General features: G+C 29.0%; 4 protein-coding genes across 9 annotated transcripts; 3 read left to right on the top strand and 1 right to left on the bottom strand.

Moving 5' to 3' along the window:
* The first annotated feature begins 532 nt into the window (after window positions 1-532).
* On the top strand, window positions 533-9,149 carry LOC119599635 (ATP-dependent 6-phosphofructokinase). 3 transcript variants are annotated; one of them, XM_037949496.1, is made up of 8 exons: window positions 533-1,352; window positions 3,309-3,650; window positions 3,882-4,036; window positions 4,996-5,104; window positions 6,592-7,041; window positions 7,105-7,885; window positions 7,952-8,174; window positions 8,244-9,149. In XM_037949496.1, exons 1-8 carry the CDS (start codon window positions 1,203-1,205, stop codon window positions 8,380-8,382), a joined length of 2,349 nt encoding a protein of 782 aa, XP_037805424.1. In that variant the 5' UTR covers window positions 533-1,202; the 3' UTR covers window positions 8,383-9,149. The 3 variants fall into 3 exon arrangements, with proteins under 3 accessions (XP_037805424.1, XP_037805426.1, XP_037805425.1); XM_037949498.1 differs by lacking the exon at window positions 4,996-5,104 and adding an exon at window positions 5,610-5,718 and having other exon boundaries at window positions 697-1,352; window positions 8,244-8,848; XM_037949497.1 differs by lacking the exon at window positions 4,996-5,104 and adding an exon at window positions 4,328-4,436 and having other exon boundaries at window positions 767-1,352; window positions 8,244-8,848.
* A 556-nt stretch (window positions 9,150-9,705) lies between these two features.
* LOC119599590 lies at window positions 9,706-16,831 on the top strand. Its single transcript, XM_037949406.1, has 17 exons — window positions 9,706-9,967; window positions 10,033-10,142; window positions 10,241-10,391; window positions 10,444-10,627; window positions 11,234-11,595; window positions 11,663-11,799; window positions 11,959-12,148; window positions 12,212-12,368; window positions 12,428-12,468; window positions 14,069-14,203; window positions 14,305-14,414; window positions 14,477-14,627; window positions 14,727-14,910; window positions 15,427-16,111; window positions 16,189-16,378; window positions 16,450-16,606; window positions 16,685-16,831. The coding sequence occupies exons 1-17, from the start codon at window positions 9,745-9,747 to the stop codon at window positions 16,740-16,742; spliced, it is 3,225 nt and encodes a 1,074-aa protein (XP_037805334.1). The 5' UTR covers window positions 9,706-9,744; the 3' UTR covers window positions 16,743-16,831.
* Window positions 16,832-16,838: 7 nt separating this feature from the next.
* LOC119599604 (proton-coupled folate transporter-like) lies at window positions 16,839-22,019 on the bottom strand. 4 transcript variants are annotated; one of them, XM_037949437.1, is made up of 11 exons: window positions 22,004-22,019; window positions 20,780-21,028; window positions 20,602-20,714; window positions 18,576-18,726; window positions 18,329-18,512; window positions 18,090-18,276; window positions 17,880-18,015; window positions 17,678-17,814; window positions 17,425-17,614; window positions 17,215-17,371; window positions 17,084-17,147 (listed from the first exon to the last, which is right to left on the bottom strand). In XM_037949437.1, the coding sequence occupies exons 2-11, from the start codon at window positions 21,006-21,008 to the stop codon at window positions 17,084-17,086; spliced, it is 1,548 nt and encodes a 515-aa protein (XP_037805365.1). In that variant the 5' UTR covers window positions 21,009-21,028; window positions 22,004-22,019. The 4 variants fall into 4 exon arrangements, with proteins under 4 accessions (XP_037805362.1, XP_037805365.1, XP_037805363.1 ...); XM_037949435.1 differs by lacking the exon at window positions 22,004-22,019 and adding an exon at window positions 21,908-21,990; XM_037949436.1 differs by lacking the exon at window positions 22,004-22,019 and adding an exon at window positions 21,699-21,715.
* Window positions 22,020-22,789: 770 nt separating this feature from the next.
* LOC119599615 (V-type proton ATPase subunit S1) lies at window positions 22,790-24,868 on the top strand. Its single transcript, XM_037949463.1, has 4 exons — window positions 22,790-23,124; window positions 23,190-23,292; window positions 23,357-23,624; window positions 23,683-24,868. The coding sequence occupies exons 1-4, from the start codon at window positions 23,033-23,035 to the stop codon at window positions 24,375-24,377; spliced, it is 1,158 nt and encodes a 385-aa protein (XP_037805391.1). The 5' UTR covers window positions 22,790-23,032; the 3' UTR covers window positions 24,378-24,868.
* The last annotated feature ends 1,003 nt before the right edge of the window (window positions 24,869-25,871 follow it).

Genomic DNA, 25,871 nt, shown 5'->3' with positions numbered 1-25,871 from the left:
CTACAGATTGGATTTTCAGATGTTAAGTAGATTCTATATATATAGATTAAATAAAGAAATTCTCTAATATTGACAAAAAACGGGGGTTTTCAAATTTGATGACACGATATCTCAATAGCAATAAATCCTTTAATAATGTATATTTTGGTTTCAGGATTTCGACTTTTTAAATTTTGTTGGCGGAGCTATAAAGCTCGATTTTTCCTAAAAAATATTTTTTAACTTTTCATGATTGAAGTTAAATATTGAAATTAATTACAAATTTTATTTTGTAAAACAGGGTATTAGTGTATTTTTAATATCATTTTTAGTGGTTATTCTAAAATGCTTATTGTTGAAATGTTTATTAAGACTTAATGTCTCAAAAATATTGATAAAAATTTGTTTTTATTATTTACGAAATTATTTAATATGTATTATTTTTGGAACAATCTGTTTAATAAAAAAATACGAATATTTGAATTATAACAACAATGAAATGAAGGAGAAAGCAAACAAATGTCAAAACAAAAGTCAGCTGTTTGTGCAGAATAAAGAAAGCTGTCAGACAAAACAGAATTACAAGACTATACCGTAATAGGTGGGAGATTTTACAAATTAGATATTTGTAAGGTTTTCTAAAAATCTTAAAATTTTATCATAATTTAATAATTTAATCGTATAAAGTAAACGGCTTTTTGGAATTATTGCTATTTTGTGTATGTAATTTGAATATTATTATCTTTTTTTTTGTAAATACTACTGTTTTGACAGTCTTTTGCGTCACTTTTACTGTATACTAAAAGATTCACAACAGAATCGATAAAGGTCACCTTGAAACGCCAAACTCTAGTGTCACCTTGGCGGAACGCACTCATACACACATACGCTATTCTACTCTTCGTTCGTCTAACACAATTGGGAAGCCAGTTAATAATAAAGTTTTTAACTAAAATTACTTCATAAATTTCTCAAACAAATCAATCACTATTCCAGTGTAAACGATTGATACAAAAGTGCAAGTCAACAACAAAATTTGTTGAAATAAAAGCAAAAGTGTCGAAATTCATCATAGACATTTCAACGGTCTTTTTTCGGTATACAGAAATAAAGTGCGTGTGTGTTGAAAAGAAATAAAAACCGTTTTTCTGATTTGAAAAGTTAAAAAATATTCAATTTAACTTATTCTTGGAATTTTAAAAGAAATTACAAAGGCGTAAAAGATGACGACTACCAAAGTTAAACAACGCTTTATCGAACGTGGTTCCCATAAGGGAAAGGGCTTGGCCGTCTTCACCAGTGGTGGTGACTCCCAAGGTATGAATGCTGCCGTAAGAGCTTGCGTCAGGATGGCAATTTATTTGGGTTGCAAGGTAAGTAGTTAATGTTTATACATTATTTCTAATTTAAAGAGACATTAACCTTTGAATTATTTTTATTACTCATGGTCGTGCGACTATTTTTTCTTCACAAATTTAATTAAGAGATGATAAGAACCTCCCAATTTGTTTTCTTATTTGACATTCGACATCTATTTTTGGATTTTATTCTTTTGATTATTTAGTAAAACAAACGGGTGCCAAACAAATGAAATTATTATCAATTTCTTTTTGTTGTAACTTTAGTTTTGTATTATTTTATTTCTATCATTTCTACTTTTTCCATTTTTTAATTTCATTTCATTTGTTTATTGCACACTACTGCATTGTCTGCTGACAAATGTCATAGCAATTTCAATTCGTTTATTTATTACTCGAATCCAATAGGTTTATTTTGTAAATTAATAAATATATACCTAAATATTAATCTACATACATACAAAAAATTTTCTTGAAAATATCAATTTACATTGCGTCTGTGATATGTACATTGTATACATAAATGTGTACATACCTAAATACATACATACATACACACAGTTTCTCATTCTCAATTTCTCAAGTATATTAATTCTTTTATATTCCTTAACTTTAAACAGGGGTTTTTATTCTAAGGGAACATTTTGCATTTTTATAGCCTACACCACATTAGTAGGAAGGGTGTATTGGGTTTGTGCTAATGTTTGTAACGCACAATAATATTAGTCTTATACCCACCTTAAAGTATACCAATCGGATTAGAATCATTTTCTGAGTTCTTAAGTTCATAAAATGCTCTCACTGCAAAACCAAGTTCTATACTAGCCTTGATGAACCTAATGAATTTTATAATTATAGGGCCTCTTTTGCAAAGTCCCCTTCAAAATGTGACTTTAATGTCCACAATTTTATTCAGTATATCTGTAGCAAAATACAATTCCACTTAAATGTGAAAATGAAAACTAAATCACATTTTATTTTTATAACTGGTGTAGGGTATTATTTATTATAAAAATTACTTACCTCAAAATTTTTTCAGTAATATTATACAGAAATTACAGATAAAATAAGAATAGGTACTTGAATTTTTATTATGTAGGGAATTCGTATGCATTTAAAATTTAGTTCTTAAATTTTATCACTAAATAATATTTAATTAATATTAATATGTATGTATATCTAACATTATAATAAAATACACAAAATAATAAAATTATTATTAGATTAAATTCAACAAAAGTTAAAGTTATGTAGCTCCATTTTTGTAAAACTTGTGTCCGAGTTTTCTGTTAAAATATCGTAAACTTGCTTCTTGTTCATATTAACATATTTCATGTCTCCTTGCTATATTCCTTCAAAACCTACCCGCCCTTTAAGGATTTATAGTTCAATATAACTTGCAAAAATTGAGACTACTCCGCACACGCATGTATAGATTACTACTCAAAAATCTAGGACTGGTCGAAAACTAATCCAAATATATTAAAAACACTCCATTTAGGTGGGTGCCACGTAATTTAAATATTACTTTTGGTGATTAAAATAAATTTATATATTGGCTTATGGTGCTTGTAATCATAAAAATGTTTCGCTTATAACACATTAAATCTTCTGCAAATTCTACGCAAGAATATTGTGATGAAATTTTTCTTAATTATTATATTTTATTTGTTAATGAATTTGACATTGATATTAAAAATTCATCAATAAATGCGGGTATATACACCAATACTATGTGATTGAGATAGCAGTTTTGTCAGAGCATTTTGATACAAAAATCTACTGCGGACATTTTTTAATTTATTTTTATTTATTTATTTATTATTATTTTTTATATTTAGGCTAAATATAAAAATAATCCACAGATACCAAAATATGTAGCTTTAATTCCATTGCACAATAATGTTAATGAGAAAAAATTCTAAATATTACGCAAAATACATTTTTAATAATTTTTAAATTCCTTTTCAGGCCTACTTCATTCGTGAAGGCTACCAAGGAATGGTAGATGGCGGCGATAACATAGTCGAAGCTAATTGGGCTTCGGTATCGTCCATTATTCATCGTGGTGGTACTGTAATTGGTTCAGCAAGATGTACTGATTTTCGCCAACGTGCTGGTCGCCTAAAGGCAGCCCACAATCTTATTCAAAAAGGCATTTCTAACTTGGTTGTAATTGGTGGTGATGGTTCATTGACTGGTGCAAATTTATTCCGTCAAGAGTGGTCATCATTGTTAGATGAATTATTGAAGGAGGGAAAAATAACTGATGAGCAAAGAAAAAAATATGATGTTTTGCATATTGTAGGAATGGTAAGTACATATTAATATATTAATAACAAATTTGTTTGTAAATAAATTGTTAACAGGATTTTCCACTTATTGCAATTTTTCATAAATACTATATTTTTTTAAACAAGAAATTAAATAGGTTTTTTAATAAAACTTTAAAATTATTCTTTCATGTAAAAAGCCAACAAATTTCTCGCATATTATTTTTTGCTAATTGCAATAACGTTATAATACTATTATTTTTCTTCTAAGGTTGGATCAATCGACAACGATTTCTGTGGAACTGACATGACAATTGGTACTGACTCAGCTTTACATCGAATTATTGAAGCTATTGATGCTATCGTTAGTACTGCATATTCTCATCAACGTACATTTATTATGGAAGTTATGGGAAGACATTGTGGGTAAGTTTTTCGAAAAGACAAAGACACAAATAACTTTATTAAAGTTTACGATAGGATGTCTAGAAAACATTTTATAATTACAGCTTATGGTGGCATCCGTTCGTAAATTGCAAATATAATACATATTTATATTAAATTTTAGTACAATTCAGGTACAAATTCTATACTAATCTCGAATTCGAAATCAAATCCAAATTAAGCAAACGTTCAATTGGCTAATAGTTTTTGTAGAATAATTTAATCTACACTCAATTTCTTATATATATTAAGTTATTAATTCCTTTGCATAAGTTATTTACCCGTAGTTACTGGCATTATATCAGAGGCTGACTATGTTTTTTGTCCTGAATCGCCACCACCACACGATTGGCCAGAAAAACTTTGCGATAAATTAATACAGGCAAGACTAATACACATATTAATAGGAGTATTATTATTTCTGTAAAAAAATCTTTCAATCTCACCATAATAATCATCATTTAAAGCATATATACTCAATGAATATAAAATAAGATAGTTTTCAATATATTTAGACAGATATTGCTTGATTTATTTATTTTAGTTAGACACACTTATTTCTTTAAATTTCTATATGGCTTTGGTTAATTTAGTTAAGGATTCAAAAACAAAACAAATGATGAATTGGCTGAGATATATTGGTGACAATGGTTTAATGAAATCCTTTTAAATTAAAGCTTATGTACAACTTTAATACTAACAGACATTAAGCTAGGCCCTTAAAATTTTGAATACATCCGATGTTTGCACATAAACATCTAATTTCCTCACATATCGGTCATACAATCTAAATAATTGGTAAAAAGAAACAATTATTATTATGTACGTATGTTTATGGAGTGTAATTTCCCCCAAACCACCAGAGATGGCTAATATCCGTTGTTCGTTGTTGCGTGTCCTCTATCATCCATTTTGTGTCTATCATTGTTTTTCTTTTACAGCTATTTGGCTCTAGTAGCTGGTTTGTCATGTGAAGCTGATTACATTTTTATTCCTGAAGCTCCTCCAAAGTCCGATTGGCCTGAAAGGCTTTGCCAACAATTAAGCCAGGCAAGAAAAAACAAAATTTAGAAGTTGTTTCACGTTTGCCAAAATTTCAATGATTATATTTTATGTTGCTTTTTTATAGAATTAAATTTATTTTTTTATTTTTTTGATTTAACAAAATTCAAAAATCTATATAATTTTGTTCACTTGTTTATTTTGGCTGTTGTTGACTTTAATTAGAGATTTATCACTTGCTGAGCTGAAAAGCAAAAACAATTTGCTTTTAAAAATTTATTGTGCATAACTTGAATGTGAATCCTGATCACTCACCTCATTTAATATATAAGTTTTTTACTTTGCACCATCTGATGTACATATTTTAGAGAAATATGTTTTTAATTTGCATTGCGAATCATCTCCAACGAATAAACATACATACATGCTTCATTGAAATCGTCTCAATCGCTGTACAAGTATTTTGCATATTTTTATTTAAATATACATAAATACATTACATTCATTGCATTCATATCAATCGTCATAATTATTTTGATTTTAAAATTTTTAGTTATTTAGCCCTCCAAGCCGGTATGTCCTCCGGATCTGACGCTATATTTATACCCGAAGATCCGGCTCCAAAGGATTGGAGCGATATTTTATGTGAAAAGTTGTTACAGGTTAGGTTTGTTCCCTTTCATTTGATTTTTATTTTTCTGAAATTTATTGTTATTTATGGAAATACATATTTTTATAAATTCTTATTTATATTTTCGGAAAATATATCGTAAATAGGGCTTTATAAGTATATATTTACATAATATGTACGAAACAGCTTAAAGTGCATATTTCTCATGGTATACATTTTATGTTTTACTGTTAAGTAAATTGTTAAGTAAACTCATATTATTTAAAACCTGCGTACATACTTATGTATTTCATTTTAACAGTGATTTTTGTTTATATTTAAATACTAATTTGGGAATTCTAAATTCGATACACAATGAAAATGTAGTATTAAATCGGTTATCTAAGATGAATTGTTATTTTATTTTTATAAATAAATAGCAAATTAGTTTTTAGGAAATGATATCGTCCATATATGCTTTTTTTAAATCATCTTATGCTTTTTCATACATTTATGGTGTTGGTCTCATAATGTCACAGTTTGTAACTATAGAATGTAAGAGTAGTTAGTTTACACGATACTTGCATAATAACTAATGTAATAGTACATCACATTAATATCAAATCATACTGCATAATTATTAAGTTATCATAAAGTAGTGTTTGCATTATACATTCATTCATAATTTATAAAAAAAAAAATATCAATGCAAAATACTCACATGCAATAAACCAATAACCTTTTGTATTAACAATGGGTTTCTGCTTTTTGCTAAAAATTTAAACAAAAAGAACTATAAATTGCATTGTATTTACATATATGTATTTATTTCATAGTATATATGTACCTTTTTAATTTTATGTAATCGAAATTTCCACTTTGGGAAAATATTAATTGATATTCTTTTGTCGGCCTCGTTGTATAGGAACGTAGTGCTGGTCAACGTTTAAACATAATTATTGTAGCAGAAGGTGCTATTGATCGCGATGGCAAAGCTATTTCCGCTGAAGATATTAAAAAGGTAGTTGTAGATAAGCTACAACAAGACACTCGTATTACTGTTTTGGGTCATGTTCAACGCGGTGGTAACCCCAGTGCTTTTGATCGTGTTTTGGGTTGTCGTATGGGAGCTGAAGCTACATTGGCTTTGATGGAAGCTACGAATGAAACTGTGCCCGTTGTTGTCTCTCTAGATGGCAACCAAGCCGTTCGGGTCCCATTGATGGAGTGTGTTGAACGCACTCAAGCTGTTGCTAAGGCTATGGCCGAGAAAAATTGGGAATTGGCTGTTAAATTGCGTGGCCGTTCATTTGAACGTAACTTGGAAACCTATAAGATGTTGACTCGCTTGAAGCCACCTAAACATGAAGGACAGGTGAGTTTGGAATATAATTTTCTAACAGGAAATTGTGTTTATTTTTTCGCTATTTAAACCTAGGGCTATCGTTTGGCTGTTATGCATATTGGTGCACCAGCTTGCGGTATGAATGCTGCTGTACGCAGTTTTGTGCGTAATTGCATTTATCGTGGTGATGTCGTTTACGGCATTCATGATGGCATTGAAGGTCTTATTGCTGGCAATATTAAGGAAATGGGCTGGTCCGACGTTACGGGTTGGGTTGGCCAAGGTGGTGCTTTCTTGGGAACGAAACGTACTTTGCCCGAGTGTAAATTTAATGAAATTGCATCACGTCTCAGGGAATTTAAGATTCAGGGTCTTTTGATTATCGGTGGTTTTGAAGCTTACCACGCGTGTGGTCAAATTGCAGATCAACGTTCTAATTATCCCGAATTTTGTATACCACTGGCTGTTATACCCTCTACTATTTCCAACAATGTTCCTGGTACTGAATTTTCGTTGGGTGCCGATACTGGCCTTAATGAGATTACTGAGATTTGTGATCGCATCCGTCAATCGGCTCAAGGTACTAAGAGACGTGTTTTCGTCATTGAAACTATGGGTGGCTATTGTGGATACTTAGCTACACTAGCTGGTTTAGCTGGTGGAGCAGATGCTGCTTACATCTTCGAGGAGAAGTTTTCAATTAAAGATTTGCAACAGGATGTTTATCACATGGCTTCGAAAATGGCTGAAGGTGTACAGCGTGGTTTGATTTTACGCAATGAAAAAGCTTCCGACAATTATAACACCGATTTCATTTATCGTTTGTATTCGGAAGAAGGCAAAGGCTTATTCTCTTGCCGTATGAATATTTTGGGTAAGACATGATTGAACAAATTTTATGAAATTTTTTAATTTAATTTGAATACATTTTGCATTTAAGGCCACATGCAACAGGGCGGTTCTCCAACACCATTCGATCGTAATATGGGTACGAAAATGGCAGCTAAATGTGTAGAATGGTTTTCCGAACAATTCAAAAATAACAAGCAACCTGACGGTAGCATTAAATGTACTGACAAGGAATCTGCTGTTCTGTTGGGTATAGTAAGACGTCAATACAGATTCACCCCCTTGGCTGATTTGATTTCTGAAACCAATTTCGAGTATGTTCAAATTACTACGAAATATGTATAATCTCATTTATGATCTATAAATGATTGTAATTTTTTTAGGCACCGTATTCCTAAAAGCCAGTGGTGGTTAAAATTACGCCCTTTGTTAAGAATATTGGCTAAGCATGATTCTGCCTATGAGGAGGAAGGTTTGTACATTACCGTTGAAGAAGAATGCTCCACCGATGCTGTGGCTTAAGTGTAAAACCATACATTTTCAACAGCAGAGTCATTTTCATTTATAAGATGATTTTTAGCTAGCCATCCAGCAAGCCAGTCTAAAGTTAAATTGCTCTAAACTAAATTGAATATGTATTGCACAAAATCAGAGCTTGATATTAAAAGCTATCTTTTGTTAGTAAAGGCTTTTTTTAATTTATAGGTTTTCATTTTACTTCGCCATCATTTCATTTTCAAAATATTTTATATTTTTTGTTCACTTTTTATTTATGATTATGTTAATAATTTCACCATAAAAAATACATTGCAAGTGTTTTTATTAAAGCTCAGGTCTCTTTTTAAGTTAAAATGACCCCAGTGTATTCAATATAAACATTTTCACCATCATTTTCCATTATCTTTTTATTTATTTAGTTTCGTAGACACTATTTAGATCTATTCTCTAACACTCAAAGTTTATGAAATAAATTAAATGATTCTTAAAATTTTCAAGCTGCTACAATTCTTTGTAAAGGATTTTGACTAAATCTCAATCCTTCCTATTTTTAGATCTGAAAAAAATTAAGTGTGTTTAAAGTTATCCAATAATGTTGTTTAAATTAAGTTGTAGGAAATCATCTATCAAACCTAACCTACATACATACAACAACCTACTACTATTTAATACGATATCAGGAGAATATAAATATATATAAAACACAATAATATACACATGTTATTAAACGTTGTACTTTTGAAGTTTAAGAAAAATATTAAATAAATTATGACACATTAATAAAAAAAAAAGTAAATACGTTTATTCTTTGGTAAATACCTTCACTACTTTTACATATACATAGGTATGTATTCGGAATATGCGTAAGACGATACTAGCTCCTTTCGTAGATGAAAATGTTTGCTGGAATAAACCGCAAGATACACATATACATACATAATATAACTGTATGTACATTAGACCGGCTTACTTTGGAAAATAAAATTGTGTTTTTGTTAACCCTCTTTAAATTGACCTTACTTAATTTTATGATGATCGTTCGTTAGCTGGACCAATTTAATTATTTTTAAATCTTAGTATTTTTTAAACAATATCATCAAAAGTTTAAAAATTTAGTTTAATATTATTTTTATTGTGAATAATAGTGACTGCTAAGAGTTTGAGTATTTTTTGTTGCATTTATGAACGATATGTACATAAGTATATTAAAAGGAAATAAAAAAGATCCCCTCAATGATTCATTTAATTCCAACTAATAAGAATAAAATTCTTTGAGCACAAATAATGATAAAAAAGAATATGCATACTGAGGGTTATTTATAAATTAATATTTATAACAAAGTCAGAGTGAATAAAATAGTATTGAGTGACTGACACTGATTCACGATGCTTAGCACGTTGGACAATGAAAATCCAAATGAAGAAAGTACATTACTGGCTAAATTCAAAAGAAGAAACACGGATTCTGTATCGACCACAGCCAGTGAAGGTTTGCTAACTGGAATAGATATGTCGTCTGATACAGAATTCCGATGGAGATGGCAAATAATACGTTTTTATTTAGTTGAACTAATGGTGTTGATATTGGTTTTTGCCTACAATTTATCTGGTATGTATTCAAATTGCATTCACCAAAATGAAATAAAATATATAAATAATTATCTGTTGTATTAGCTACGGTTTTGAAAAATAGAATAATTTTTCAAACGTGTACCGTTGTATTCGATTTTAACACAACTGATTGCCAAAAATTATCGACCAGAAACGCTTCTCATTATATTATGGTATGTTTGTTAACAAATTTGTTTAACAAAAAGTAAAACGTTTTACTTTATAAATACAAATGCAATTTTATTTTCTTTTCCGTTTTTGAATGCTGAAGGATATAGAAGAAAAAGTTCAGCCATATGTTGCCCGACTTTTCATGACCAGTTCTGTGATTCAAAGTATCGTGCCAGCTTTTTGCGGGACATATGTAGGAGCTTGGTCAGATCGTTTTGGTCGTAAACCTTTGTTAATTGCTTCGTTTTCTGGTAATAGTGTATAAGTACATTGCATAGAAATTATTTATATTACTATTTTTAGGTTATTTTTTATTTTATGCTATTACTTCTATTATAAGCCATATCTCCGATGATGGAGATGTAAGCCCCTGGTATTATTTATTGGCTTCGGTGCCTCTCTCTTTATTAGGAGATAGTGTTACATATTCTGTTGCAACTCTATGTTATATTTCTGATGTATCCACAACTGAAGAACGTCCTTACAGGTATTTATAGAACAGACTTATTGAGAATTATAATTATATTAAGGGATGTATTATAAGGTCTATTACAAATTGTCGGTAATATATGTATTTGGAACATTTATAGATGAATTTCGTTTTAGTATATTACAGTTTAATTAATTATAAATGAGAAATACAAATCATTGCAATTGGCGATACCAATATTACTTTTTCATATAATTGGTAATAATTATAAGAAAATATAATTTAAATGGCATAACATTTGAAGAAATTAAAAAAGTCCTATTGTTAACTCAATTTTCGAATTTCCAATCGATTTCCTTCACAAGTTTCCGTTATCCGAGTGGGCTAAAATAGTACACCAGTTAGTTTTAGACACTAATGAACATGATGGGACCCATGCAAGCAAAATTGTTATTTTGTGGGCACCTCTAATGTACATACATACATATTATGTAGTATTTCGTATTTTTTGCAAAGAAAAAATTATTGTTCTAAAAATATCTAAGTCATGCCAAAAATTAAATTTTTCTCAAAATCCAATTAATAATCGGATAAAACAATCCAAAAAACACATTTCTAGTTTGTAATGAAAACGATTAATATATGTCAATGTTTGGACTCTAGAATGGTATTCTACGAAGCCGTTATATATATTGGACTAATGGCGGGATCCTTTACATCTGGTTACATATATCGGGATTACACTTCATCTACATTAGTATTTTCAATATCCGCTTTGTGTTTATTGTTTGCAACGTTGTTTATAATATTTATAATACCAGAAAGTCTACAAGTCCAATCGACAGAAAATATTGCAAATAATAACGAAGAAAATCCCTTGGAAGAGGAGCAGAGATTTAAAAATTTATTTGATATTAAAAATCTAAAGGACATGTATAAGACTTGTTTTAAATTCAGAGAATATGAAACCCGTGCTGTAATTTTATTGATTGTATCTACTTTAGTAATTTGTGCATTTGTAGTAGGTAAGAGAGTCAGTGATCACTAAACTCTATATTATATTTAAAAACTAATATTTCTATTTCATTAAAGATGGATCAGTAACAGTTTTTTATCTCTTTATACGTGAGAAGTTTCAGTGGACCATTAAAGAATATACCACATACGAAACTCTTAGTATTTTAGTACCTGTTTTAGGAAATATTTTTGGAATATGGTTGCTAAGAAAAGTAAGTAATATCATAATATCGATTGGTAAAACGTTGACTACACGTAACTAACCATTTTTCTGTTAGATGATGCTTATCAGCACCAGATTGTTGCTATATTAGTTACGTGGTGTCTATCTTTTTCCTTGATTTGATATTTAATTATTTTTCTTTATTTAGGTTATTCAAATTCCACTATTAAATCTTGCGATAGTGGGATTGTTATCGAACGTTTGTAATTGCTTGATGAAAGGTTTCGCAGCTATAAATTGGCAATTATATTTGTCCATCGTATTAGGTGCTTTAAAATCCATTGTCAATCCAATGCTTCGTACAGTTTTGACTAAAATACTACCGTCAAATGAATTGGGTTAGTATTGATCTGTTGAGCAAAAAAAGATATTTTATTTTAAAAATTGTTTTAAATTTGCAGGCAAGATATTTTCCTTCATTAGTGCTTTGAACGCCTTCGTCCCATTTATTGCATCACCGTTATATACAATCGTTTACGGGTTCACTCTTAAAAGTTTTCCGGGTTTCTTTAATATTTTAAGTGCAAATTTGTATCTTTTGGCGATTGGTTTAATTTTGTAAGTTATCTAATTTGAATCATATTTTATAAAATTTAATTTCCATTTTTTTATTTTAGGGTGGTTTTTCGTAAAAAACAGAAATACTCTATTTATTATAGTGCTAATTTAAATTAATTTAATTTTTTTTTAAATATTAAATGTTTAATATGAATATGTACTTACATATATGTAAGTACATATGTACATACATACATACATACATACATACATACATACATACATACATACATACATACATACATACATATTTGTTTATAACATAATAAAGTTACAATGCAATATTTGAATCAAAGTGCATAAAAATATTAACGATTTATTTAAATTAATTGATGTAGAAAGATACAATCCAAATATCTATATACATATGTATGTACTTGAAATTCTCTAAATCTTGTTAATACATACTATACTTGTAATATAAGTCAAAATAAATACTGAACGTACATTTGTATATCTATAATGACGCAGAAATATGTACATGCATATGGATGTAGCTGCTGGCAATGACTTTGCAAATTCGGCATTAAAATTTCTTTTTTATATTTTCTAATTAATATTGTACACCGAAAACGTGATTTACATTTTTAGCAATATTGTGCTAAAATTAAGAATACAAACAACCTGCAAACTATTAAGCTTCGACTTAAAATTTTCGAAAATGACGCTTCTCAATAACATTGTGGGTTTATTTTGTAAATTTGAAATTTAAATTACTGTTGTATAAAGATAATTTCTTTAAAAAAGTACGACTTATGTTTAATGTTTTAAGAAATTGATTAAAACAAATAAATTGTCTTTGTAATACAAAAGCAAAATTAAATAATAAAAATAATTTACTATAAATATTGTAGAACATACCCTATTTATTTCTTTTATTATTTAATGCAAATTAAAACCAGTTTAAAAATGTTATTTTTTATTTTGTCATCATCAATAAGCAAGTGTGATTTCCCTCAAAATAACAGCCAAAAGATATAAATACTTTTTAAAGTGGAGTCAAACTTGGCAAATATATGATTAAAAACACGTAACCACTAACAAAAATGTATTTTGATTTACATATTTATAAAAGTGCGAATTATTTAGAATAAAATCAATTATATTTATTGCTTTTATTTTACTTGTAAAAAAAAACTATTTTAAACAAATGCTTTCAAAAAGTACTGATCTCACTTTTTTCAGTAAATGTTTGCCTTGTCTGCCCATATCATTAATATGGTAAGATAGAAGAAGTAACAGAAATGGTTATTTCAGTTAACAAAATATCTTTTCAGTTGAATTTAGACTGTGTCTGGGAGATGACTTCTCAATTTTAACATAGAAACATGTCTTATATGCATATATATCGCATAAATAAATAAAAGTTAAAAAATTTTCTATATTCCGTAACATAACACATACATATTAAAATAACAAAATAAATAAAAACGTATGAATGTAAATAACATTGTATAACAAACCAAAAACAAAATAAAATTTATAAAAAACTACATGCGATCATTTATAATAATTGATATAAAACTGATTTAAACAAAAGCTTCATTGGAGAGAAGTTTACGACAGAATTGATTATAGTGTAAACTTCAGTTTGAACACAAACTTTGATGCGAAAACTTAAAATTAAACGAAAAATATAATAACAATAGTTAGTTTACATAAAATTTTTGTCTAAATTTCGAATATAACAGTTTGTTAAGTGTCGTTAAAAATGGTAGAATCATCAGCAAGATCAGTATGGAGACAAATAAAACAATATCAGTGGGGGAAATTTTTTCATATGTTTTACATCGAGCCCATTGTTTTTATTTTGGTATTTTCACACAGTTTATCAGGTATAAACACTAGAACTACGACGTCGCAAATACCCGCTGCCCTCTCTCTCTGTTAACTTGGCAACTAATATTTTTAAAATGTCTTTTTTCAATTTAACAAGGAACTATAATGAGAAATGAAGTTATATATCAAGCATGCACCACAATTTTTCGTTACAACGAAAGCGATTGCCTACAATTAGGAACAAAAAATGTTACCGGCTACTTGCAGGTAAACTTTTACTTTTTATTATTTTCTTTATTGAGAATTAAAATGTAAATTGTTGGTTCTAGGAAATCGAAACTGAAATTCAACCATATGTAGCAAATTTATTTATGATACGAACTCTTTTGGAAAGTATAGTTCCAGCGGTCTGTGGTGTATTTATTGGATCTTGGTCGGACCATTATGGCCGTAAGCCACTTTTGTTGGTATCAATGATAGGTAGGTACATAATTCGTAAATTTTCAATCCTTATAGTTTAAAAAATCGTTAAATCAAGTTATTATTGCACTTAAAAATTGGGTACTTTTTTGGTTTAAGGCTTTTCTTGTACTTATGTCATCGCGGCAATAATTTGCGAACTATCGCGATATTATCCTGTTAATCCTTGGTATTATATATTGGCCGTAATTCCCCACTCCATACTTGGCGGTAATTGTGTGTTTTCAGTAGCAGCGTTTTGTTTTATATCCGACGTGACAGATACTAAAACGAGGCCGTACAGGTAAGTAAATTAATTACAAAGTTTAGAAAAAATTAATTATGTTTGAAATTAAATCGCCTTAAGTTTCAATTCAGCTTAAAATATTTGAATGTACTGTACTATTCTGTACTATTAAAATATTAGCTTGTAAATAATTCAGAAATTTATTTTTTAATTAAAACTCAGAATTTTCTTAGATTTTTTTAATTCATTCAATGCAATTTAAAAAAATTAAAATTGAACTAAATGAATTAATTTTTAATAAAAATACAATATGTTTTAAATTTAAAATTTTATGGATACTATTAAAAGTATTTTAATTTAATTTGTAGCAGGTTAAATTTAAACAAAATTTAATTATTCGGACAGAATTTAATCATTAATATTTAAAAATTAGGTAATTCTCAGAATAAAATCTTGTGAATGCTGTTGAAAAATTTATAATTCTTTAAAAGAAAAGAATTTTGCGAATTAATTCTTTCGAAGCTTTGAATTTCATATTATGAATGTGTTTTTAATTAAATTTACTATTTTCAGAATGATTTCTTTAGAAGCGTTTTTATCAGTTGGTCTTATGGTGGGTTCATTACTCTCTAGTTTTGTGTATGCTGCCACAAGTGCCACCTTCACGTTTTCCTTATCTGGCATATTAATGTGTTTAGCGACTGCTTACATAGCATTATGTGTTCCGGAAAGCTTAAAATTCAAGTCCAAAGAAACTGAATCGAATATAGTGAAGACGTGTTGCAATGAACTTCCGATGAAATGTACAATATTGACAAATCCATTGGAATTAAAGCAAAATTATAATGAACACGAAAAGAAAAATATTGATAATGATAATTTCCGTGATGTTGATCTTCGAAGAGATGGCGAAGAAGTACCAAAAGTAGAGAAAAATAGTTCTTTAGAGAAGAAGAACAATGATGGCGAAGAGGCGACTGTGGAACCGAAAACCCCTGGTTTGTTTAGCTACAGACATGTCAAGGATATGTGGATTACTTGCTTTAAGACACGACCTTACTATGACCGTAGCATAATTTTATTAGTTACCGGCACAATGTTTTTAGCAATTTTTGTCTTGGATGGAGCAATGACAGTATTTTACTTATTTGTACGTGAAAAATTTCAATGGACTATAAGAGAATTTACATTCTATGAAACTATAAGTCATGTTACATCTGTATTTGGCGCATTAATTGGATTTTTAATAATGCGAAAGGTCTAAAATTACATTTACTCACATACTTGTTTAAATGTACAGTTTATTATAATTATTTATTTATTTATTTATTGTAGGTATTTCATTTATCAGTGGTCACTTTGGCATTAATTGCCTTTTTAAGTGAGATTATTCGTAGCGTTATACAAGGTGTAGCAACGGAACCATGGCATTTATATGTCGGCATTGCTGCCGGAGCTTTGAAAGCCGTTGGTGGTCCAATGTGTCGCACAATTGTTTCAAATATTGTACCAGCCACAGATTTAGGTACATATTCTCAAAATAATTAATCTATCCAGTAAAAAATGTATTTTTAACAATATTTGTTGTAATTTCAGGTAAAATCTTCTCAATCAAAAATATTTTACAGTCAATTGCTCCATTTTTGGCAGCTCCATTATACACAATCATTTATAAAGCATCTTTAACATCATTTCCCGGTTTGTTCAATATATTCAGCGCAATACTATATTTCATTGCATTTATATTTCTATTGTGAGTATTTTTGTTATTTTATTATTACTCCAATTAAAAGTGTGAATTATTAAATTATTTTTTTTTTTTTCGTTTTAGATTTGTTTTGCGCTTTAAATTTAATAACAGAGAACATTATGGTCAAATATTAAAATAATTCGATATCACTGATGCACATCCGTCATTTATAAAACTTTGTTTTTAGTCAAATTATTTACATTCCGCTTTAGTGAATAAAACACATACAAACAAATTGCCAATTATTTTTTTATTTATTTAAAAACTTGGTTTTTCTAATAACAAACATTAAATACAGTTATAAATTTAAACGCTCCATAAAAAAACTTTGTTATATAATTGTAAATATCCTAGTATGTGCGTTTGTTATTTATATGATTTATTATCAAATGTATTTGATATCACTCTTTAACATTAAAGATCACAAAATTATGCTATTATTCAATAATAAGATATAAAAGTTAGCTAGTTTTAAAACAATTAACTACCGATAGCTTGATATGTAGCGTTTTGTCCCATAGATTTTTGTATACCGTAAATTGTTCTGAAAAAAATGTATTATTTTTAAAATTACATGAAATTGGCTTGCAAATCAGATTCACAAAACTTACGAGATGAAAGTAAAACATAACAGATATAAACCAGCACTAATGAAATTAAATAACCCTGGATAGTAAACTAATGTTGCATTATATACTAGTGTATATAAAGGAGCTGCTATTAGTGGTGATAACGACTCCATTGATGTTGTCAAAGCAAATATTTTACCTAAAATACATTATGAAATTATGAATTACATAGGCTTTACTTATGTAACTTACCAACTTCCGTAGATGGCGCCACATGTGACAATATTGCTCTAGACATTGGTCCCATTATGCCTCGCATGAAACCGAAGCATAAACCTAAATATAATTGCCACCAATATATTGCAGTAGCTCTAACTGTACTTTCGAGAACACAACTGGCCAAAGAAATCATAGTCATCGATACAATTGAAAATTTGAAAATCTAGAGTAAAGTAAAATATTTAAATGCTAGTTGTGCAACGATGTTAAACCAGACGTAATTTACCCTTCTTAAAATAAACATGCCAAGAATACTGCCAATGATTTGTACAACTATTCGGGCCGCATTAAATATACTAAAATCTTTTAATGTCCATTCGAACTGTTTGCGAACAAATAAATAAGTCACATTAGAATCGCCCTCTGAAAAGCATAATTTTTATTTGTTGTATTGGTATTATTCATATTGTTTTGAATTCATATCTTACCCATGGTAAATATAGCTACAGTTAATGCCATCATAGTTAACCAAATAATAATGCGATCAAAATTGGGCCTTCTTTTTAAGCAAGTTTGTATTAAATCTTTTACCAAATCAAAGCGGAAAAATTCTCGTACTTTAGACTATGGATACGGGGGTTTAAAAATGTGTATTTGTTAATATTAATTTAATAAAAACTTTCATATTGTAAACTTACTCCAGCATGTATTTGTTCTGGCTTCAAACTTTCCACCACGAATACAATGACATAAAGCAAAGCTAATAACATTAGGGACGACGATATAACAAACACTGTTACAGCGTCGGTGGCTGCATACAAATATCCACTAGCAACGTTCCCCACCATCATACCAGCACACAGAGAAGCCTCATTTAAAACCATTCTACAAAAGAACAACATGAAAAGTACTATTTTAATTATATTATAATTTTTACCTCAATGCCCTGTTTTTTTCTTTCGCCACATCAGATATGTAACAATATATACCAGTTATTAGAGCACATGTGCCTCCACTCAGCACAGAGGGTACAGAACTTAACAAGAATACCCAAGGGCTTACAGCAGTTTTAGTTGATATATATGTTAAAGTTGTTAAAATAACTGAACCCGTCAAATAGCCTTTAAGAATTAATACAATATCAATTATTAAATTTAAGCATTGAAATTTTATTTGCATCTCACCAGTGAATGTGGTCAAAACAATTGGTCTGCGTCCGAACTTATCTGACCATGGTCCTATAAATAAACTTACAATGGCTGGAATAATACTTTCCAACAATGAACGAGCCATTAGGATTTTCGCAACGTATGGTTGCACTTCAATTTCAATGCGCTTAGAGTGTTAAAAAATAGATAAAATATCTAAGTCAATTATAACGTTATTATGCGAGATATTGTCAACCAATTAAATAGTCGACAATTATCAATTAGTTAAAGTAATTTTTTATAATGAATCATCAAGTTTTTACTTTTTTGTTATTCAAATTAAAATTGTACTTAAAAACATTACATTACATGTATGTATATTAGAGTATCTCGTGAAAAAAATATTTTTAGGATTTTTTTTTATAGAATTGAAGAGTAATAATGGACTGAGTACGTAAAAAACTGTCCTTAATTCCTAGCCAGTGGATTAAATTCACGATCACATTTTATTCAAGAATCTTTATTCGAAACATATCATCTTGAAATTGTATCAAAATTAGCCCCATATTTCAAAGGGAAAAGAATATTTTTCTATCATCGGGAAAATATTGTGCTGTTTTAAATATGTAATTGCATAATACATTCTTAATTTGCAAATAGGTATATTTATTGCGACTTGTGAACTAAAAGAAACACAACTATGTATTATTAAGGTGATGAAAAATTATGATAGCTCAGAACTGATTACATGAATTTTCAAGGCCTCTATTAGAGTCATACGTCTTGTGGAGAGCATATACATCTGTAAGTTAATTGCTGGTAGGCATATTAATACATATTTCGCTTTAATTTTTTATTGTTCTAATGCGAGTGATAAGAACTAAACAATTAAATGTAAGTGAAACAAAATGTATATTAAAACATATGTACGCCCTGCTTTTTGCTTTGTTTAAAGTTTAACAATACAGATAACAATAATCCATAAAAAACAATGAAATTTTAATAAATGTGTGATCATTGTTCGATTTTTAAAATATTTGCAACTTGTACATACTTTTTATTTTATTCTTATTTATATGTTTCTTTTAAAACCCTAAAATTTCTTTAATTAACATAAGTGGTCGAGAAACTTTTTATTTATTTAAATGAAGACCTTATTGCAGTAACTCGATATGCAACAAAATTAAAACATTGAGAAAAACGGTCTTGAAAAATTCTAACATGATGTGAAATTTGTACAATTATGCATTATATATATAAATAATAAAATAATTATATTAATATAATATAATTATTACATAAAATAATTATATTAAAATTTTATGAAAATAATTTTGGTGTTACTGTAGCAAGCCCTAAAACATTATACACATAATTTATATTGATACTTAAAATATTCACTTCAGACAATTTAATGAATTTTGACACCGATTTGTTAGAACATATTTTACTAATTGCTTTTCTATATACAATATTTTTGCGTTTTACAGAGTGTTTATGCACATTTTAATTAAATTTGTTAACGCAATTTACTACTTATATGGTCAAAGGATTATAAATGTTTGAATCATTTACCCTAATGAATTGTTTTCAATGGAATGTTAAATTCCCTTAGACTAATTAAATTTTGCTTGAAATCACTCTGTTGCAAAAGAGTTAACCATTAGTTTAAAATATTAAATTAAAAATTAACTTTGAGTTTAATTTATTTATTAGAAACGTTTTGAAAGAAAGTGAATTGGAACTAATTACAAAATAAGAATTGAGTTTTTAATAAACTCATTCCTATTAATAATTATTTCTTTTTTGGAATGGATTAAGTCCTTGAAAAATCTTCCGGAGAATGATTATAAAATGTTTTATTTAAATATTTCAAGCCAAATTAAAAATTTTAAAAGATTTTTCATTTAAATATTTCGAGCCGAATAAAAAATGAATGCGAATTTATTCCAGCATTTTTAAACGCATACCTATTTATTTTTATTTTTTATGCGCATGAATACCTTTTAGAACATATAGGTATATTTTGGTTGCCCTGATTATGACTAAGGTAGATACTTACCCGAACTTCTTCAGACTCAGGTTCAACTCCTAAGAGCGGTTGGCATACGGTATCGTTGTAGTGCTTAATATAAATGCATGTTTGATACAACAATTGGTTTTGATAAACGGTGGCTGTAATGGTAAATAAAAATTTTGAAATATTTACGAATTATAATTTGATTTAAATATCTGCTTACCAGATAAATACATGGACAAAAAGACCAGGAAAACCGCTGGCTCCAAAATAAACCAACGATGTTTTACCTCACTTGTCTGTGAGGCAGTATAATTATTAGAGGCTGCTGCTTCCTCATTATTATTGGAGAGTGTTGTCGAGGAGGTAGAGGCGGCATCAATATTTTGTGTTGAATCATCCTCCTCATTCCTTTCTATGGGATCGTAGAGCCTTTCTTCATCACTTGCCATGGCTTTTATAATTTGTTTTACTGTTTAACAAAATACGTGTAGTATGGATGTGTGTGCATTTATTTACAATATTTTAAATGTATTTTAAAACAAAGAAATATCACTTTTTAGCTTTTCATTACTAACTATTACTATTGCGTTTATCTTTTTTTCGTTTTTGATATCAGTATTTTAGTGTTTAATTATTTTATTATTAAATATAATTTTGTAAATACTATGTAAAATAATAATTTGATAAGAATGATAGTGCAATTTGCTTGCAATACTTCCGTTTCCCACAATTTTTTTCACTAAACTGAATATTTTTTGTTTTTATTTTATTTAGGGCGGGTTTTTCAGATAAGGATAATCTACATTCTTTGTTTAAACCTAGTTTATATATGTTTTGTGTTTTTCAGTAAAGAGTAACGTTACTTATTATCTTAGTTTAACTGAGTGTTATTGGCCAATTAAACTTAAGTTATAAGTGAGAAGACACAATTAACAAAAACAATAAAACAATGATTTCGGAAGATCAAAAACTTAATATTTTAAGTAAATTGCAATTTTCTGATTTGTTTTGTTTTATTTATTATTGTTTTAAATGTTTATTTAACATTTTTCCAAAATTTTTCATTTTACAAAAGTATTATTTGCAAAAAACAGCTGTTCATTGTTTATGTTTTTGAGTGAAAAGTTGGCAATACTTACAAAGTTAACTGAACTTAAATCCATAACTGAAAAACACAATCAACGGTTAAAGTCCGCCTAAATTTGTTCCGAGTTTAATCTAACAGCAAGTTAAGCCTAGTTTAACTGAGTAGTAAGAAACCCGCCCTTAGAAAACAATTATTCGATGATCATAGCTTAATAAATACTGAACCGAGAAGCTTTTAGTAAGATATAACAACTACAAAAACCATATATAAAAACTTGTTTTTATTCTGCTTCATTCTTAACAAAGCCAACTTTCACTATGTTTTTACACTCCCACTGTTTCATTTATAATATTTTACATTAAAAACATTCACAAATTTATCTTATTATTTGAAGAAAAAAATGTTGTATATTTTAATTATATTTCAACAATAATAAAGCTTTTTTATTCTTCTCTTTTTTAGTAATGTGTTCGTAATCAGCTGTTGCTTTTGTAGGCTTTTACATGATGTCATGATGTGAAATGAATCGAAAAGTCGACTTTTAAAGGCAAGTATAGTAGACAGCACCAGCAACATTGTAATTTTTAAAAATAATAATTGTAATTTTTAAAAATTGCACATGTTTGTTTTATGAACAATTAACAAGATATTTGTTAAATTCGACTTTTTAAATATCTAAACTTTTGATTAAAATTTGTCTATATATTTTTTTTTATTATAAATACAACAATTTTCTCTATACCCCCAGAAACATTATTCAACGTCAGATACATATGTATATACATCTACTTCTTCTCTGGAGTTTATAAATTAAAATTGCACTTGAAATTAATTCAATTTACATACATGCATTTTAATTGTATTTTTTTGTTTCACTTTTAGCCGGTGTTCGATATACACCGAGCGGATATACAAAACAATTAATGTAAACAATAAAAAATCGCCACCATACAAACTTTTACAAGGTTTTAGGTTTGTTTTAATATTAATTAAGCTTGTAAAAATTAAAATGTTTCACTTTAAAATTGTTAACAGATATCCTACCTACATTATGTGCTGCCACATTTTTTGATGTTTGGCAAAAAATGCAACCCTGTCGGTCGGTCACAGGTTGGTCTGGAAATCGAGACTCGTTGGTTTCAATCACATGACACTGTCATATGCAACAAGAAAAATTTTCATTATTTGACAGTGGACAACGACGACGTATTTTCGTATGGAATAGTGAAAATTTGATTTATTTGGATAATTTTTTCACTTTCCATTATTTTTTAAGCCTAATTTTGTTGTTGATTTCATTTTAAAGTTTTAATTTTTCACACAATTGTTTTGAATTTTGTTTGCGACGAGAAAAATTGAAAAAAACAGAAGTGAAACAAAGGAAAAATGCAGGCGATAAGGTCGTTGATATTGACGTTGTGTGTCATCGGTTTGGCTTTCGCGGAACAGTCTCCAGTATTTTTATGGGGCGCCAGCAGGTAAGTGTTAATGTTAAAATTGTTGTTGAAAAACGGTATAAAATGTGTTTACTTTAAATCTCAAGTGTGGCTAAACCTTCACTGGTAACAGTGCCTGGCGATGAATTTGCCAAACTCGTGACTCCTCTGTTGGCTGATAAGGCCTTGGTTGTGTTCATGGAAAAAGACGTAAGTTGTAAAGCCAAAAATCAAGATAGTAGCGATTAATGATTATTGTGTATATTATTTGCAGTTGACCAACAAAGATTTCCTGTGCACCAATGCCGCTGATGGAAAATCGTGCTATGCTCGTTTACAAGGTGTTAGTGATAAAACTTTTTATGCCTCTGTTGAAAGTCCCGTGGAATCCTTACGTAAACTCAATGGAGAAGCAGAGTACAATTCCGTAGACGCTTCTGGTAAATTCAAAAGTCCTTTGGAAACCGCCGCTGGTAAAATCAATTTTGTAACATTCGAAGATGATCACACTGCCGTCCGTGGATCTAGTTTGGAATCACATGGTAGGTCAAACAATAATAGTTTTATGAATATATTTTGATGGATCATATTGCATTTTAGACTTTATTATTGCCTCGGTAACTTCCCAGCTTGGTGATAATGTTTTCTTCGTCTATACATCTACCCCCTCAACATCTGTGCTAAAACGTCAACGTCGCCAAGCTACAGACAGTTCAGAAGGTTACATCTTCCGTGATAGCTCCAAGTTTTTGCTATATTTTACTTCATTGAGCATAATTGACGAACAAAATTCAGCTACTGTTTTAGATATTAGTAGCATGACTGTAAAAGCTGATAACGCAACCGAAATGTCCGTAACCTTAACTCCCACAACTGGTTCGCCATTGACTTTTGATGTAATTCTTGCTGGTGGTTATTTCTTCATGAAGAATGTTATGTACAATAATGTCAAGTTCCTTAGTTCCGAAGTGTATGCACCAACAGATTTTTCATATTTCTGCGGAAATTTGACATTAAATAATATTCCTACTGATAAAGTACCTGCCTACACTTTAAAGTGGAATTCTTTGCAATTCCAAGCACCTTTCGGTCACACCGACAACGCCACTTTTGTATTTGGTGATGCCTGGCATTGTGTTGGTTTCTTCACAGGTGGTATTTTGTCAGGTCTTCTGATTGTTGCCCTATTACTGACCATCACATTTATTGGCGTTTGCTGGATGATGGATATTAATACCATGGATCGTTTCGATGATCCCAAGGGTAAAACAATCACAATTAACGCTAGCGATTAAATTTTCTACATATAACTCTTAAATTATATGTACATGTTATTTCTTATTGAACTAATTACATCCAATCAATCTTAAAATCCATTCCCTGATTTTAATTATACAAAATAATTTTGTTTTTGAAATATCTCTACTTTAAAAATAACAAGAAAAAAACTAAAATTGGAAATTTGAAATTAGTGTGTGTGTGTTAAATTAATAATTAAGCCACCAATTTTCCTTTGCTTGGGTTAGTTCAGCATCCGCATTCAAGTCTAGGAAAATTGCTGCCTTTTTGTTGTGTATTTTATTTTTTTTCTACTCCAATCTACATTATTTCGTATTTGCTTAAATAGTATTGAAAATTCGCACAAACTGAACAGACTGTTTTGTGGTTGTGTACGTGATTATCAACGATATGTTCGTATTTTATATAAAACTATGTATTTTTATACACCCTTTATTGTAGACGGTTTAAAGTTTGTCAATAAAATGTTTATTATATCGTTTGTTAATTTTACTGTTTTTCCTTTATTAAGTGCATACCGATCCTTAACTGGTACTTAAATATTTACTTTGGTTAGTTTAATATCTGGAAGTTTTGTCACTATAGGAAGGGCCACTACAAATTTTCATAAAAATAATTTCAAGGTAAGTACACATATTTATGCAAAGAACATTTCAGCAAGATAATGCCACGATCTATCTCGATAGAGCTGTAAAAGGATGGATTCGAAACCTGAATGTAAAAATTTTGGGGAGGCTTCCATACTTTTATTTATTTATTTATTTTATTCTTTCTCGTAAAATGTAGGGAGTAGGGCAGACAGTATGACATAAAAGAATCTTTAATTGACGGTATTGAAAGCTTCAAAAATTTTTGAACGATGTTTAAAATAATTTAAGAGTCATTTAGAATAGGTATAAAACCCGTGAAAATTACATTTATGCTGAACTATTTTTTTTTGCTGGGATATTATATAATTTTAATAAGACATAAGGAGTTCTATATTGTATATAAGAAATAATTCGTGTTAAATATTTTGTTAGTACTTTTTACTGTTAATTCAGTAAAAAAAGTATATATAAGTATTCATTCCATTAAAACAATTCTTTGATAAAATAACATTTCATTTGGAATCGAGGTCGAGTCGTTATAATATAAAAGTTTATAATTATTGTTTCTTACGTGAATTGTCATCATTTTTGTAAAGCATATATTCTAATTGCACGCTTGTTTCAATAGGTTACTTACTCACCACTTGTTCGTTCATTTACTTTGTCAGAAATATGTATGTTATATCCTCTTGTCTTCACTTGGTGGATGTACGTACATATCGTCACCTGAAATGCCAAACGGCGTAAAACTTTTCAAAATTTTACAGGACATATGGGCAATTCCATACGATTGATTTTGTAAAATTAGGAGTACTTGGAAAACAATTTTGTCATTCTGTTCCATTTAAAGAATACTATATTATGCAAAAGGAATCATCCCATTCGGAACCTTGTTTTCCA

The sequence above is a fragment of the Lucilia sericata genome, unplaced genomic scaffold (genome assembly GCF_015586225.1).
Source record: "Lucilia sericata isolate MDLA Ls3-8-SP2 unplaced genomic scaffold, ASM1558622v1 Contig000083F_arrow, whole genome shotgun sequence".
Taxonomy (NCBI): Eukaryota; Metazoa; Arthropoda; class Insecta; order Diptera; family Calliphoridae; genus Lucilia; species Lucilia sericata.
The sequence above is the reverse complement of the archived record's forward strand: the minus strand, read 5'-3'. Positions and strand labels throughout refer to the sequence as shown.